The sequence below is a fragment of the Onychomys torridus genome, chromosome 23 (genome assembly GCF_903995425.1).
Source record: "Onychomys torridus chromosome 23, mOncTor1.1, whole genome shotgun sequence".
Taxonomy (NCBI): domain Eukaryota; kingdom Metazoa; phylum Chordata; class Mammalia; order Rodentia; family Cricetidae; genus Onychomys; species Onychomys torridus.
Window position 1 is genome coordinate 43,889,014 of NC_050465.1, and position 16,693 is coordinate 43,905,706.

General features: G+C 43.8%; 1 protein-coding gene across 4 annotated transcripts in view; it reads right to left on the minus strand.

Moving 5' to 3' along the window:
* Positions 1-16,693, minus strand: part of LOC118573425 (trafficking kinesin-binding protein 2) — a 62,171-nt gene that overhangs the window by 22,757 nt on the left and 22,721 nt on the right. For 3 of the 4 annotated variants that reach the window (XM_036173712.1, XM_036173715.1, XM_036173714.1), the window contains exons 2-5: positions 9,539-9,828; positions 4,689-4,883; positions 2,321-2,397; positions 119-235 (exon numbers count right to left, since the gene is read on the minus strand). In XM_036173712.1, the coding sequence (XP_036029605.1) occupies positions 119-235; positions 2,321-2,397; positions 4,689-4,883; positions 9,539-9,629 (480 nt within the window). In that variant the 5' untranslated portion in view covers positions 9,630-9,828. Of the gene's footprint in view, positions 1-118; positions 236-2,320; positions 2,398-4,688; positions 4,884-9,538; positions 9,829-14,839; positions 14,915-16,693 lie in introns of those variants that run through there. The other variant, XM_036173713.1, reaches the window with a different exon arrangement.

The following is a 16,693-nucleotide window of genomic DNA, read 5'->3' on the forward strand; positions in this document are numbered from 1 at the left end:
CAGGAATATCCATGGAAATAATTTATCCACTAAATAAATAAATATTATTATTATTATTATTATTATTATTATTATTATTATTATTATTCCCATTCCAAACACAAGGTCAAAGGCTTACTTGATCAAAGGCTTGTCCCAGTTGCTCTTCCAGGGCTTCATTCTGCTCAGATAAGACATGGTTCCGCTTGAGGAGAGCCTGCCCAATCCGAGCAGCTAGCTCTAGATCTCGATCCCTCTGTAAAGCAACAAATACACCACTTCTTTGAGTATTTAAAAAAGAAAAAAGAAACCAACCCAGTAGATTAGAAATTCTGCAGTGAATTTTGCTAATGTTAAAAGCCAGTCTCTTATAAAGCATAGAGATTCATTTTACGATCCTAATAAATAAATGGACATGGGGGCAGGCACACAGGTAGGGCTTAGCAAATCTTAGCCAAATGGGTGATTATGTAGTTATGAATGCAAGAGGTCACCTCTTGAAATCAAGTAAGGTTTTACTGACATCCTAGTCATCATGGCCTATCGATCCAACTTTGTACTTAAAACCTTAAAAAGCTAGAAAATCAATGTAAGATTTACATGTGAGGGTGAGGACTGTGGATGTAGCTAAATAGGAAGAGAGTGCTTTTAGTGTTGGGCCTTGCGTCAATATCCAGTGCACCTCCCCCACCCCCCAAATAAAAAGTTCAAGGGGCTAGAACCTGGGCAGTAAGGCCCAGCCCATACTTGTTGAGTCTATCAAGTACGGCAATGACCCAGGCCAGGTATTTAGGATAGGGATTGGGTAAGTATGCTGGAACAGTTTCATTTACCGTAGAGGAAGGCATGGCCTTGAGCCCAGTTCACAAGTAGTGCAAGAAGGAAAGGGTTAGAGACTGGAAATTACCAGGTCACAGGACTCAACCTCGAGCATGGAGAAGGTAGTCTAAGCTGGTGGTAATGAGCAGGGTGGGTGGCAAAGCCAAGCAACAGGTGTTCCTTCTGCGCAGATGGTGATACTGAGCAAGGGTATGGGGAACCCACCCAGTGAGAACGAGGGCCTTATTTGTAGAATGGAAAACTGTCCATATACTTTTAGTTGTAATGTAAACAGAGCCCATATTCACATACATGAATCATTAGAAGAAGAAAATTAAGCATATGAAAACCGATGATTTCAGGGCAACTTATCTCACTTTAATATAAGCCAAGTGGCATGTTCGGGAAGCATTCTAGGAGAGACATGTATGTCAGAGAGGAAGTCTTCCATAGATCAACTCAAACTGAGCTACGAGAGAGAATATTACTGCATGCCAGCTGGAAAAGATTCACCATGCATGTTAAAACTTCCACACTGAAGAAACGCTCATGGGGAGGAAGAGCACTCACTGGCTGTTCTTACAGAGGACCCAGGTTTGGTTCCCAGCACCCATGTGGTGGCTCACAACCATCTACAACTCCAGTTCCAGAAGACAGGATGCCCTCTTCTGACCTCTGCAGGTACTGCATGCACACACAATCAGGCAAAAACCCCATACACATTAAACGAACAAACAAACAACCCTTAAAACTTCCATAGGCTCAAACAATGGCCTGCACTGGAAGTACATAGGAGACACTCCGAACTCAGGTGTTAACTGAACTACAGCGCTTTTTTCCACAGGCAGCTTGGCCTAGGTGATTAACAGCTGGGCTAATTTAGAAGTGACTTTTGGGGCTGGAAATATGGCTCAGCGATTAAGGGTTTGTACTGCCCTTGCAGAGAGTCCAAATCCCAGTTCCAAGCACTCACATTAGGAAGCTCACACCACTTACAACTCCATCTCCCATGGATCCAGTCAGTGCTCTGGGCTCTGAGGGCACTGCACTCAAAAGCAACCCCCCCGCCCCAATTAAAAATAAAAATCAAGTCTTTTAGCTGGGCGGCGGTGGTGCACACCTTTAATCCTAGCACTCGGGAGACAGAGCCAGGCAGATCTCTGTAAGTTCGAGGCCAGCCTGAGCTACAGAGTGAGTTCCAGGAAAGGTGCAAAGCTACACAGAGAAACCCTGCCTCAAACAAACAAACAAACAAACAAACAATCGAGTCTTTTTAAACAATTGCTTTATCTTCAGACAAGGAGGTCAGACAGCATTATATCTGCCCATCCACGCACATCAAAATAGTGAGCCTCAGGGCCATTCTACTTTGGGATGCCACTATACGTCACTCATTCAGCTCTAACGGTCTTACAGAAAACAACCAGGTTGATCATCTCACTTCACCTGTGCAAACTGATGCATTCTAAACGACCCTCAAGGTTCAGGCTTTTACACTGGAGAAAAAGCGATCTATTCATACCTCTGCCAGGAGATGCGTAACCATGTCAACGTCATTGTAGGTTTTGGTCATCTGTTCCACTCTGTCTGTGCCTAGAACTAAGGCAGTTAAAAACAACTCTTTAGAGGCTTTAAGCACATCAGAAAACTTAAAAGTATTCATAAAAATCCTAAGTATCAACAAAATCCCCAAGTTTTTACAGAAGTCACTCAGGAGAATAAAAATAAACACGAAAACAGAAAAAGAACAAGGGTTCACAGTATACAACACCCAAGAGAATTATTACAAAATTATTTTCAATTATTAAAAAATTGCACATATGCAATAAGTTGAGAAGGTATCAAGTGGGCACGGGTCAATCGAGTCCCAGCCACTTCTCCTCCTCCTAGGGAGGTGAGTTGGGGCCACTCACATCGGAAGGTGTGAGCTGGAAGGACGGACTAAGTTACCTACTCTGTACTCAAATCAAGTAAAGTTACCGAAGAATAGCCGGGTGGTGGTGGTGCGCGCCTGTAATCCCAGCACTCGGGAGGCAGAGCCAGGCGGATCTCTGTGAGTTCGAGGCCAGCCTGGGCTACAGAGTGAGTTCCAGGCTAGCCAAGGCTACACAGAGAAGCCTTGTCTGGAAAGGTACTGAAGAGTTATGCTGCTATCCCAGAATTGAATTACAAAGTCCTCACAAATTTAGAACTCAAGAAACAAGGAGACATGGTAATATAAAATAGTTTTCCTTCTGAAATAATTTTCCAGAAAAACATCAACAATCAGAAAGAGCAACACTAATGAACTCAGTATGGTATGTACACACATGTGTATGTATGTGCATATAAAAGTAACAATAATAATTACAGAATAAGAGGCCGTGAACTTGAGGGGTACAGGAGTTGGAGGGGGCTACAAGGAGGCATGGAAATAATGTAAATCAGCCTCATATGTGAAATTCTAAAAGACTTAATATTTTTAATAAAAAGAATCTTGAGAGCCTTAATTTAATTTACTGCTGCTATTTAAACTATTAAGGGCAGAAATACATCTTTATTTCATCTTCTTGATATGCAATTCCGTTTAATCAATATCTACGCCCCCAATACTCACTCACTCACTCCCCCTCTCTTGTACACACACACACACACAGACACAGACACACACACAGACACACACAGACACACACACACACAGACACACACACACAGACACACACACACACACACACACACACACACACACACACACACACACTCACGAAACTGCCTGGTTCTAGGAAACCGCCATCTAGAGCAGGTTAATAATCACTATGAAATGTGCATTCAAAGCAATCATTCTCTAACACAGTCTGTCATTAAAAGTCATGCAAGCATGACGGCTTAGCTGGTTAAGACACCTGTCGCCAAGTCTGATGACCTGAGTTTGAACCCTGGGACCCACTTGCTGAAAGGAGAGAACCGACTCCCACAAATTGTCCTCTGACCTCCACACATATATTATAGTACTATAAATTAAAAATGTAATAATAATAATAATAATAATAATAATAATAATAATAATAATAAAAAACCCACCTAAGTGCCCACTGGGAAAATGTGTAAGATTTGATGTAATCTTCCAAGTAAGTCAAATTATAGGGATTTCACAAACATATCAATACTGAGCCCAGAGACTTTTAATACATAATCTAACAGCTACTATGTACATAACATTTTTATACTGAATGGGTAATGGAACAAGTAAAAAAACACAAAAAGGAAAACCAGACAAAAATAAACTGGAAATAAGTGTCGGTACTTGGCTCAGTCCTTCATTCTCTACGGATCACTAAGTACAAATGAGGACTCTCCTTGGCATGACAGAGAGTACTCAGAAGCATGCCTGGAATCCCCGGCACTCAGGTGGAGGCTGTGTGATCAGGAGTTCAGACCAGCGTCACAGTGTGTTCAAGGCAGCCCGGGTTATAAAATAGCTTGTCTTTAAAAAATAAAATGCAACGTACTTATGTGTCTAAGAACTATGCTCTTTACGGAAAGACTTAACTCCTGTACTGTGTTTAATAACGAGAGCCAGGAACCCAAAAGCTAACACCCAACATACCAAAGTATTGGGATAATAAATGTTGGCAGACAACATAGAGATATCCAATTATAAATAACTGCACTGCTTTGTAAACAGCTCTAGTCTCTCCTCACCCTGAAGAACATACCAAGTAAAAGACAAAGGAAGTGTAAATGGTTTGCGAAACTTCCTACGCAGTCATAATAAGCATGGTAACAGCTCTTCTCCTACACATGACAGCTGCAATCCTCTCTCCCTGTCAGGTCAGGGGAGGTAACACAGGTAAACACTGAATAATGCAACCACCACCACCACCATCACCACCACCACCACCACCACGCACTCATGTAGCGGAACGTCTCTTCAGCGAGGACGGGAGAGAGGGTCTCGGATGCATCCTGAGGCTGGTGTGAGGACTGTGCCCAGTCTTGGTTTTCATAGAGAAAGAGAGAGTCGACTCTTAGCTTGTACTGTGGTAGCTGTTCCTCCAGCAGGTTCACCAGCTCGACTTCAGGGAGATCCTCATTGGAGCAGACATCTGAGAAGAGAGACCCCGGAAGTGAATCTAGCATGCTCCGTTTACCACGCTGCGGTGAAATTGGCTTTTTGAGAGTAGGAAACCAAGGAAATGTAAGACAAGATCATCTCTCCCCCGACTTCTATGGATGTTTGTAGTGACACCGAGGAGGTCGCTTGAGTTCTCGCCTATCTCTGCATCTGAGAAGGTGACTGGAGGTTCCTAACCTCCACGGCGGTTGTGTGAACAAAGTGGTAAACTAGGAGAAACACTTGGATCTTGGTATTGAAGGGTCCAAAAGTATAGGAATAAAAGATTATAAGCTTAAGAGACGGAAGCTGACAGCCATCAGCTGTGGCAGCAAATGGGATTAACCTTTAACTGGGCCCTTCGTGGTTTACGGTGGGCAGCTCTGCCAGCAACCCAAATGCTAGGTTTCTTTTTTGTTTTTTATTCAAGATTGCCCTCTGTAGCCCTGGGGTTAGCTATTTTCGATAACCCCCTCCCATTCATCACCAAAACCAAAGTTAACTTTTAATGAGTTCTACATGACCACCTGCTTTGCATTGTTCCGTATCCCCGCCCCCCATGTCAGGAGGAGCTGCAGGTTTGAGCAAACATCAATTAACTGAGTCAGGAAGGGCTGCAGGGATGTACAAACATCGTTTAGCCGAAACCCTCTAAAACCTTGTTAATGGAAAACCTAAAAAGCGTTTGTCTCTAAAAGTTTAATTTCAGAATTGTAAAAATTCGTTGGTCCATGCCTTATGCTTATTTCTTGCTGTAGAAGGGGCCAGAACTCACCTCCATTTGCCCAGACTCAGAACCACGAACTCTGGCTGGTCTCAGCTAGCTCAGAAGCTTCTGTGCCTAGAGGTGGTTTTCTTTAATTTTTTTCTGGAATAAAGTTTGCTTCTGGTTTAATAGACTCAGGTGGTCTGTCCCCCATTACTGCGTGACCCTGCACACAACAATATGATGTCAGGGGGAGACACTGACCAAGTGTAAGCTTTCTCCTTAAAACAGTTTTTGTGTGCTTGTCATGTTGTGCATGTCATATTGTGCATGTCATGTTGTGAACGTGTCATGTTGTGTGCAGTCATATTGTGTTCGTCATGTTGTACACGTGGAGGTCAGACAACAACATGGGGTGCTGGTCTTTAGCTCCCGCCCTGTTGAGTCATGGTTTGTTTTCTGCCAGTGTGCACATGTGCCAGGCCAGACATCCCGCAGGCTTTGGGGACTTTCCTGTCTTCTCCACCCCTCACCTCATCTTGAAGCAGTGGCTACTGCACCCAGTTCCGCATGCACGGGTGTGTGCCGCGTGCCACGCCCACTGTGCCATTGCCCAGCCTAGGGCTCTTATTGTTTTACTATGGAGTCTTTAGGCCTTTGATGGTCAGGGTTAATTGTCAATTGGGCAGAATCTACAATCACCTGAGGGACGACCTCTGGAACGCCTGTGGGAAGGCTCACCCAAGTTCTCGCACAGTCTCTGACATACCATGCATGCGTCTATCCAGGGCCTAAACTCTCCAGCTGCCCACTGTCCCATTTTTCAGGGTTAATATTAGACAGCACACAGGCCCTGGCATCAAATCTAATGTCCAATCTGACTCCTCCATACATTCATGATGGAGATTAGACACAAGACTCATCTCCCCTGAGCCCGACTCCCTACACATCTGCAAAATGAAGAGAATCATTTATTACATCCGTAGTCATACTTGGGCGTCATACTTGCCACACAGTAGGCACCCACTGAATACTGTTGATGTCACTAGTCTCTCCTCTCACAGGCTGGCTCTGAACATAGTTGGGACTTTCTTATGTGTCTGTTCCTGGCTTCCTGTTTACAATATTACCAGCATTTAACACCCCCTCAAATCTAGTGTTTACAAAAAAGTTCTCTCTTGTAACACAATTAGAATGCGAGGGTTGAAAACAGAGGAAGTTCAGCAGGATGACATAACCACCCTCTCACTTGTAGGAAGTCTGGTATTGCCGTTGTGGGTAGTATAAAGAAACATGCTTTAACTCTGAAAAAAGACGTCAGTTTAAGAAAATAAACTCTGAAAGAGCACATTTCTGTTAGCTGGCCTGAACTTACCAAGGACAATTTAGTAAGTTCAATGCAGAGGCTGGCACTATCACACATCTCCATTCATCCAGAAGGTGAGCTCACAACCACAGGAAGAGATGTGGTCCATTTAAGCCTTCATCATAGCTCTGAAGAACCCTCAAGCCTTGGCAGAGCTCTTGAGCTCTGAAAACGTAGCCACATGTCTTTTGATTACAAACCCCAAGTGATTCTGCTCACTTTACTGGCTGCACACACACCACAGACTGTCATTCTAACACTTCTGGAAGAGAGCCAACCACAAATAGATTCAGACGAGGTATCCCAGGAAACCAGGGAATGAAGAACACAGGTATTACCCATCATCACATCCTTCAGCTACTCTTCCACATCCTCACCTCTTTCCAGCCACATGGACTCTACTTAGGTTCAGGGGTTCTTTCTGGTTCTCTTAAATATGACTTTAGAACTGGGCTGCTGCAAACACACTCAAATCATCCTCCACACTGCCATCATAGGCCTCTCCTACTGAAGGGTCAAAGGGGTGTGAATAAACATCTCTCCAGAATAAACATACACACACACAACTCTACCTCACTGAATACCCAAATAATTAAACTAATTCTAGAATAGAGAATACTGAATAGTGATCCATCTAACAAAGATGAACCAGTCCTAAAATGAAACCCTTATCACCAAATGATTATCAAAACAATCACTTGTCTAGAATATATCAGGAACACAAGGTTCAACACCTAAAGATTCAGTTATAAGTGGATGGTAATGGCGCACACCTTTAACCCCAGCACTCTGTGAGTTTGAGGCCAGCCTGGTCTACAGAGTGAGTTCCAGGACAGCCAGGGCTGTTACACAGAGAAGCCCTGTCTCTAAAAATCATCATCATCAACAACAACAAAATCCCAAACAAATCTCCAAAAGCATCTTGCTATAAAAAGGACAAACTCAATTCATCTCAAGTTCTAGCAGAAGCACATTTCATCCAATAGAAGCGAAAAAGGCTGAGGGCTGCCTGGGGCTGGAGCCGGGGGGGGGGGGGGGGGGGGGGATTTGGATGCAAGAGAACTTGCATGGGATGCTATAAAGTCCCAGACCATGACTGCACCAGTTCCATAGCTGTCAAAACTCAAGCAGTATAGTAAAGTGGGGACAGTTTTCTGTACCTTTGTGAACATCTGGTAGTAAAGCTCAATGAGGAACCAGCCTTGGATTTATGTAGGTTTCCCAATTCAGAAGGTTTTGGACTGGACTTTTAGAAAAGCAGAACTATGCACTGACTGTGTTTTGTAACATCCCTAACTGGCTCTGTAGGAATACATTCACTGTATTAACATATCTCTAGCAAATGTAAATTTAACCCAATCAGACACTCTAGAAAAGGCTGTACAAGTCAGGCTGTGTGAGCCAATGATTTATGATTAATATGACGATGACCATGATGTGTGTACGGTGCACGTGTGCATACACGCGTGTGCCACACAAGCATGCGGAGGTCGAGGATGACCCTCAGGAGTTGGTTCTTACCTCTGTCCTTGCTGAGCAGGCTCTCTCGCTGCCGGCTGCACAAGCGAGGCGAGTTGGCCCATGTGTCTCGGGCAGCTCTCCTGTGCCTCCCCTCCCCTCCCCACAGGAGTGCTGGGATTCGCATCCAGCACTTTTCTGTTCTGGGGGATCTGGAGGTTGAACTTGAGCTATGAGGCTTAAGTGGCTACTGCATTCCTCACTGAACCCCCGCCTCCCCCAGCTCCACTTGGTGATTTTTAAAACAAAAACTTTAGGAAAAAAAGAAACAAAAAACTTCTATGTACTCTGAGTTTTTCAAAAGGATTTATTTACATATCTATTTTTTATCTGTTTGTGTCTATGTTGAGCATATGAACTTACGTGTATATAGATGTGTACATGTGGAGATCAGAAGAAGACACTAGGGTCTCCCCTCTGTCATTCTCTTCCTGTACCTTTGAGGTGGGGGCTCTCCCTGAATTTGGGGCTGGTGTTCTATAGCTGAGCTAGAAACCAAGCAATCCTCGGAGGTCCTCTCTCTCGGCTGCTCAGATCTGGTGCTACAGGCATGCACAGGACATCCAGTTTGTTATGAAGGTGCTGAGACCCAAACTCTGGTCCTCATGATCAGAGCAAGTGCTCTTAACTAACAAAGCACTCTCTAGATCCTGAGGTTTTACTTTTAAAAATTTGTTTATTCTCATAGATAAAACTTAAGGGCCTACAACTCTGTCTGTATACCCTCCGAGTCCCAAGGGCCTCTTGTGTGCCAGGCACTGTGGTCAGATGCTTGTAGGCTCACAAACACAGGTACGTTGCTCTGACACAATTCCTGCTCACAGGGCCCAGTGGGCATATGAGAGTACAGCACAGACAAAGAACTTCACAGAAGGCAGAGTCTGGTAATGTAACTGGAGACCAAGGGACCGAGTGATGAGTTCAGCCTGCCTGAGGCCACCAGGTTGGAAAGGGAGGCTGGGGTGTCAGCATGGCAGGTCACACAGGCCAGACAGAGGAGGTATCTGCACTCTATCCTGTAGGAAATAACACTTCAACATTATGAAACTGAACTCACCAGTGATGCTCTCCGAGTCTCTGTGATTGCTATTCATGAGGTTTTCTTCACCTGTTGGTGATGTGAAAATGGCATTCTGGGGTTGACTCATGCAGAATCCTTTCTTGCTTTGGTTGAAAGGGGCAGCTTTGGTATGAATCGGAGTAAAGAAAATCCATTAAGCCATTTAGGAAGGAAATGAAGGCGGTCATATGTATATTTCCTATAAGACAGATTTTCCGAGATGAGTCATGTGACATCTGTAGCTGTTGAGTGTTCTCATGTGATTATCATCCTTGGACAGTCGTGGCCTACAACAGAGAACAGACCAAGTGGTTAGGATCGGCATGCTCTTAATAACAGGACTCTAGCTACCTGCATGCCTTCATTAAGAATGTTTTTCTATGATATTCATGGCAACATGAGTAAATCTCAATGGAATTAGGCTGGGAAAAACAAATAAATAAATCAGTTCATGATTTCTGATTCCATTTTTATGAGAGTTCTAGAGGAAAAAAAACAAAAACAAAAAACCTGAACATATCTATGGGTCCAAAAAGCAGATCAAGGGCTAGGTTAAATCAGTTCATGATTTCTGATTCAATTTTTATAAGAATTCTGGAAAAAAACAAAAAAAACAAACAAAAAAAACAACCAACATATCTATGGTACCGAAAAGCAGATCACTGGCTGGTTAGGGAAGGACTTCCTCGTGCACAGGAGAATAGTTTAGGGAATGACACTTGGACACACCGTGATGGCTTCGGAAGGGCATGGGCATGATGTCAGGTGCAATCCGATTATACAGCTGAAGTATGCAAGTTGCTGGTACATATTACATTTCAATATAGCTGTAGTTTTTAAACAGAATCAACTCTTTATTGTAGTGACCTCTTACAGAGCATTATAGTCCCACAAGGCCGGGGGTGGGGGTGGGGGTGGGGGAGGGGAGGGAGCAGACTCTTGCCAGCTTTTGGACTATAGGTAGAATAGTGAGCTGCTACTGGAAGGCAATGATGGTGGAAAGGTGTACATGATAAACCAGAGAGCAAACACTGCAATAACCCAGGAATTACAGATAATAAACCAATCAAAGGGGCAACACGGAACAGTTTCTTCAACGCTGGCATTACTGGCATTAGGGTCATTTGTGTGGAAAACACTGTATGAACTTTAGCAACACCTGCCCTGCCCTGACTAGGTGACTCCTCTCTAGGCCTTTTCCTAGATCTAACAGGCAAAATGTCTTCAGTCACTGCCAGATGTCTGTCCTTGGGGGCAAAAGTGCCCCACCTGCGAGTCACCGATAAAAAAAGAACTCAACATCACTCATAAACAGAAGAAGTAAAAATGTAAGTAAACTATCTTCGTCTGCTAGACTGTCAAATGCTAAGCTTTACTCATTACTGCATAGGGCATGCAGACCCTTGTAAAGCTCTAGTGATAACTGTAAAGTGCTGTAAGATCTTAGAAAGGTGTTCCCAATGTGAACCAAGCTTTTAGATGCACATGTACTGCACTCAACAATTCTACCAACAGAATTTATACAATGGAGACATTTACATAGCATGCCAAGAAGAGGGGCCAGAATACCTCCACAGTACTGACTAAAACATGTTTTCAAAAGCACACACACACACATCAAGCGGGATGTCCATAATGATATGTCTTAATAAAAGCATGAGAGGAATCACAATTCAGGCCAGGTGTCTGTAAGCACAACACTCAGGAGGCTGAGGCAAAGGATAGCGAGTCTGAGGCCATCCTGGGCATCACAGAGAGTTTCAGGGGGAGCCTACACAACTTAATGAGACCTGGATTCAAAATCATCAAAGAGCTAGGCCTGGTGGTACACGCCTTTAATCCCAGCACTTGAAAGGCCAGAACAGGCAGAAAGGCCAGCCAGTACTAATACAGTGAGACGTTGTCACAAAGAAAAAATAAATCAAACAAAGGAAACAAAGGTTGCAATATATATATATATATACATACATACATACATACATACATACATACATACATACATACACACACACTTAGAACAACAACTGGGAACTGTGACCAGTCAGAAAACGTGCAGTTCAGCCCGGTGTAGTTGTGCACATCTGCAACCCCAGTACTAACTAGGGAGAGGCAGGGGATTCAAGGGCACAGTGGGGGTGCTACCGAGGAGCCCTATCAGAGGGGACAGTGGAGGGAAGGGCTGTTCAATCCTAACTACAAGCTTTGCTTTACAGAGAAAGATGTCTACTGGACAGTCAACCCCAACTACAAGCTTTGCTTTACACAGAAAGATGTCTACTGAACCGTTAACCCCAACTACAAGCTTTGCTTTACAGAGAAAGACGTCTACTGGACAGTCAACCCCAACTACAAGCTTTGCTTTACACAGAAAGATGTCTACTGAACTGTCAACCCCAACTACAAGCTTTGCTTTACAGAGAAAGACGTCTACTGGACAGTCAACCCCAACTACAAGCTTTGCTTTTCAGAGAAAGACGTCTACTGAACTGTCAACCCCAACTACAAGCTTTGCTTTACTTACAAAGACATCTACTGGACAGTCAACCCCAACTACAAGCTTTGCTTTACAGAGAAAGACGTCTACTGGACAGTCAACCCCAACTACAAGCTTTGCTTTACACAGAAAGATGTCTACTGGACAATCAGAGACTTGCACTTGCATCCTCATGACTGCTACTTAGATCATCAACACTCAGTTATATCTAAGACATGGAGAGCGCAGAAAAGAACAGAGCAAAGGAGCCTGGGAAATGCTCAGTGAGGAAAGACAGAGACATACTTAAAAACACAAGGGGCACAAGTTTCAGAGACAAAGTGAGCAACAGAATCAGAGAGGTCAAAGGAGAGATTTGAGAACCTTAAAAATTAGTAGTGACCGTTAGGAAGTCAGTGTAGTTCAACAGTTAGACCCAACCAGGCTGGTGGACAGACTGCATGGTAAGAAAGGAGTTTAGGGGATACAAACCAGACTTTTCGACACCTACACTTTCAGATTTCCACTTTTGAAAACTTCTGTGGTCACTGGCAGAGGGTTTCCTGACTGTTTCTATTATGCCCTTTTCTTTTGAGATTTTATTTTTATTTTATGTGTGTAAGTACCTGAATGTGATAGTGTACCAAATGCATGCAGTGCCTGAATGTGATAGTGTACCAAATGCATGCAGTGCCTGAATGTGATAGTGTACCAAATGCATGCAGTGCCTGAATGTGTTAGTGTACCAAATGCATGCAGTGCCTGAATGTGTTAGTGTACCAAATGCATGCAGTACCTGAATGTGATAGTGTACCAAATGCATGCAGTGCCTGAATGTGTTAGTGTACCAAATGCATGCAGTGCCTGTAGAAGTCAGATGAGGGCATCAGATCCCCTGGAACTGGATACAGACAGTTGTGAGCTACTGGGTGCTGGGAACTGAACCCAGGTCCTCTGGAAGAACAGTCAGTGCTCTTAACTGCTGAACCATCTCTTCAGCCCCATTCTATTAGTTCTTAAAATATAAATAAAAAGAATAAACAGCAGTCATTTTCCCCCAAGAAGCTTATAATTTCATGCTGGCATAATAAAAATTTAATTTTTAATTCCAATAATAATTTTAATAAATACATAAAGAAATACATGTGCAACTATTTTCCTGGAGAAGTTTGCAATACAGTAATGTGGATTAGCCAGTGTGATGTTAAGCAAAGCTCATAGTATTTGTTAGGTATTGTGATGCTCGTCATCAAAGGTTATTTTCCAGTTCTAAGGGCACTCTACTGCATACCCTGGTTCCCCACAGTATCCTGCTATTCAGAACTGTCATTTCCAAACCAAGCACAGCAAAGCAAACAGAAACATATCTGGATGAAACCAATGAAGTTTCGCCTCTGTGCTTGAGAGGAAGAAAGTGACCTTCTCTGAAGTATACCACATGTAGGTACAGAAACAAAATGTGGATGATGCTCTGCCCATAAAGAGGGTGGGAATAATGATTCTTAGGTGGATAGCCAACTGTTATCTTCATGGTAAGTGTTTATGTTACATACACTTTTTAAACAGTCTTTTTTAGAGTTAAAATCCTCCAAATCCTGGACTTGAGACAGAATGACTATCTGGGGCTAGGGAGGTAATTTGTCATGTGAACATGAGGGTGGTCAACCCCAGAGCCCATCAGAAAGTCTGGCATGGTGCTGCACGCTCCCAGCGTTGGGGAGGCAGAGAGAGCTGGACCCCTGGAGCCTGATGATCAGCTAGCCTATGAGTTCTAGGCTAGTGAGAAACTGTCTCAAAAGACAAGGTGAACGGTTCTTGAGGAACAACACTCCAGGCTGACCTGTCCCCTCCCTGCATGCACAGGACCCTGCACACCAGTGAACACGCATACACAAAGAATCTAGTGATGCATTTTAAAATGTAAAGGCTGAGTGACCTTGTCACCAGGCAGGTCACCTAGTGTAGGGCCGCAAACCACTGCCAACATCCATATTTGACCTGTCACCCATTTTTGCAATGTGTGAGCTAGGAATAGCTTTTACTTTTATGAAAAACAAAGTGACACAATGTGAAAATCAGACAGATTTAATTTTCAGTGTATACCATGAAGTTTTACTGAAACACGGATACATTTCTGTTTAAATACTGTCTATTGATTGCATTCATACTCCATGACAGCTTAGTAGTTGTAGTAATTGTGCCACTGGTTGTATATACACAGCCTGCAAGATATTAGAATATCACAACACACACACACACACACACACACACACACACACACACACACACACACACAATTGATATTTCACAGAAAAAGCTTCCCAACGGTTGACCACTAGTAAAATAATTCAGTCATTAAAATACTATTATGTAAAACTAAGCTTTCCAAGACCAACCTCTGACAGCTGGGTCTCCTTCTACATTTAGATACTTGCAATGAGACTACAAGAACAGACTTCTCTCTACACCCCTAAGCGTATTTAAAAATTGCTTTCCATTTCTAAAAAGCCCTAGAAAAAGCAGTAAGTTACCAAGCTGCCTGTGAAGGCAGGGAAGGGGAGCTAGGAAAGAGGAAAGGAAGTGGAAATGAGGATTAAAACCAAGTGTCTCTAACCGGGCCAAGTCCATTCTTAAACAGAACTGTGGTTTCTTTGGTTGGTTGTTTTGTTGTTTAAAATCATGACTTGATAAAAGACCCCTGTGAAATATGAGTGACTACTCTTTACATGCCCGCTGCTGTATTCTGACATCCACGCTGTCATGGCGCCTCCCTCGCCCTCCCTCCTTTCCTTTGGAAGGCATCAGTTCACGTACTCCTGGCTTACCATGACACTATGCTGTAGATGAGGACGACCTTGAACTTCTAACCATTCTGCCTCCACGTCCTGGAATTACATGGCTGGAATTACAGGTATGAGTCACCAGGCTAGGTTTCTCTGTTTCTCTTTCAAAAAATTTACTGTGCATCAGTGTTTTGCCTGCATTCATGTCCTGTGCACTATGTGCACACCTGGTACCTGAGGAGTCCAAAAGAGGGTGTCAGATCCCTTGGAACCAAAGCTACTGACAGTTGTGAGCCACCGTACTGGGGACCGACGCAGGACCTCTGGGGGAGCAGACAGTACTCTTAACTGCTGAGCCGTCTCTCCAGCCATCCATTTCATTTTTTTTGTTTGTTTTGTTTTTTGTTTTTTGTTTTTCCGAGACAAGGTTTCTCTGTGTAGCTTTGCACCTTTCCTGGAACTCGCTTTGGAGACCAGGCTGGCCTCGAACTCAAAGAGATTCTCCTGCCTCTGCTTCCCGTGTGCTGGGATTAAAGGCGTGCACCACCACCGCCCAGCCCCATTTCTAATTTTTAACTTTGCTTTTCTTGTATTTACACATTATCACCTAAGAACACAAAAATTTATAAACGGGGGCTGGAGAGACAGCTCAGCAGTTAAGAGCACTGACTGCTCTTCCAGAGGTTTTGAGTTCAATTCCCAGCAGCCACATGGTGACTCACAACCATCTGTAATGAGATCTGGTACCCTCTTCTGGCCTGCAGACATACAGGCAGACAGAAACAAACAAACAAACAAACAAACAAACAAGCAAACACAAAAAAATTATTAACAGGTTTTGACAATGGGTTCCAGACCTATGCTCTAGAGAATTACCTTTCAAATTAGCTCTGGAGTTTTGTTGATGATTTGGTCTGAACACTTGCATGCAAGAGTAGAGAAAACTAAGCTGACCATAGACCCAAGTCCACAGTAAGAGTCATATGGCAGGAATGTAGACCTCCAGGGCAATCCAGGAGCATGCCCAGCCTGCACAAGGTACACCAGGTCAGGGGTAATTTAGCAATGCAGGACTTTCCTGGGGACACTGTATAAAGCGCACCACCTAACTTGATCTCCTTAGGAAGGCAGTTTGGAGTGGTGGCAGTGACCTCAGTGCACTTTAAAGATCTTGACCTTAAAGTCTGAATCTTAATCTGATTAACTGTGCTTCTGACCTTGTGCTCATTGCTTAACGTTTCTGAATTTTGTTTCTTTTTTTGCCAAGACGGGGTATTCACAAATACGAGTGGTCAGATATGAAGACTAACTGAAAAACAAAAATCCCTAGTTTGGCAACTGAGACGCAGCAGAGATGCCAATGCTCATTCTCTTTAGCTTTCCTCTCTCCCTTAAGCCCGAGGAAAGCATGTCTCCTGCCTGATATTTCTTAAGATCCCAGCATGTCTGAAGGGACCAGGTGCATTCCAAGATCAGCTCTGAGTAATGTTTAATCTGAAAGAGACAAGAACCAAGAGGATGGAACATGTGACCTACGGCTGGGCCACTGAAGGCTTAGTACTGGAGTCCACTCCCTGTGGATTCTCGGGAGGGCTGTTTCTAATCGGAAGTCTCCCACTGTCTTTCTCCTTAACATGGTGGCCAGCCATAGAAGCTTTCTGAAAGCTCCGACAAGCTCCCATCAACTTAAAGCTTAACCCACCTTGCACACGTGACCTTCTGGAGGTCAGGAGCGTGGGATGGCTCTGCTGACTGTCCTAAGGTGTCTGCAAGGTCATGCTCCTTCGCTTTGCAGGCTCCAGAGGAAAGTCTATCCCCTTCTTTCCAGCTGCTGCAGCCTTCTTAGCTCTGAGCCTCCTCTGCTGTGGTGAAAGGCGGCAGCTCGCGTCTAAAACA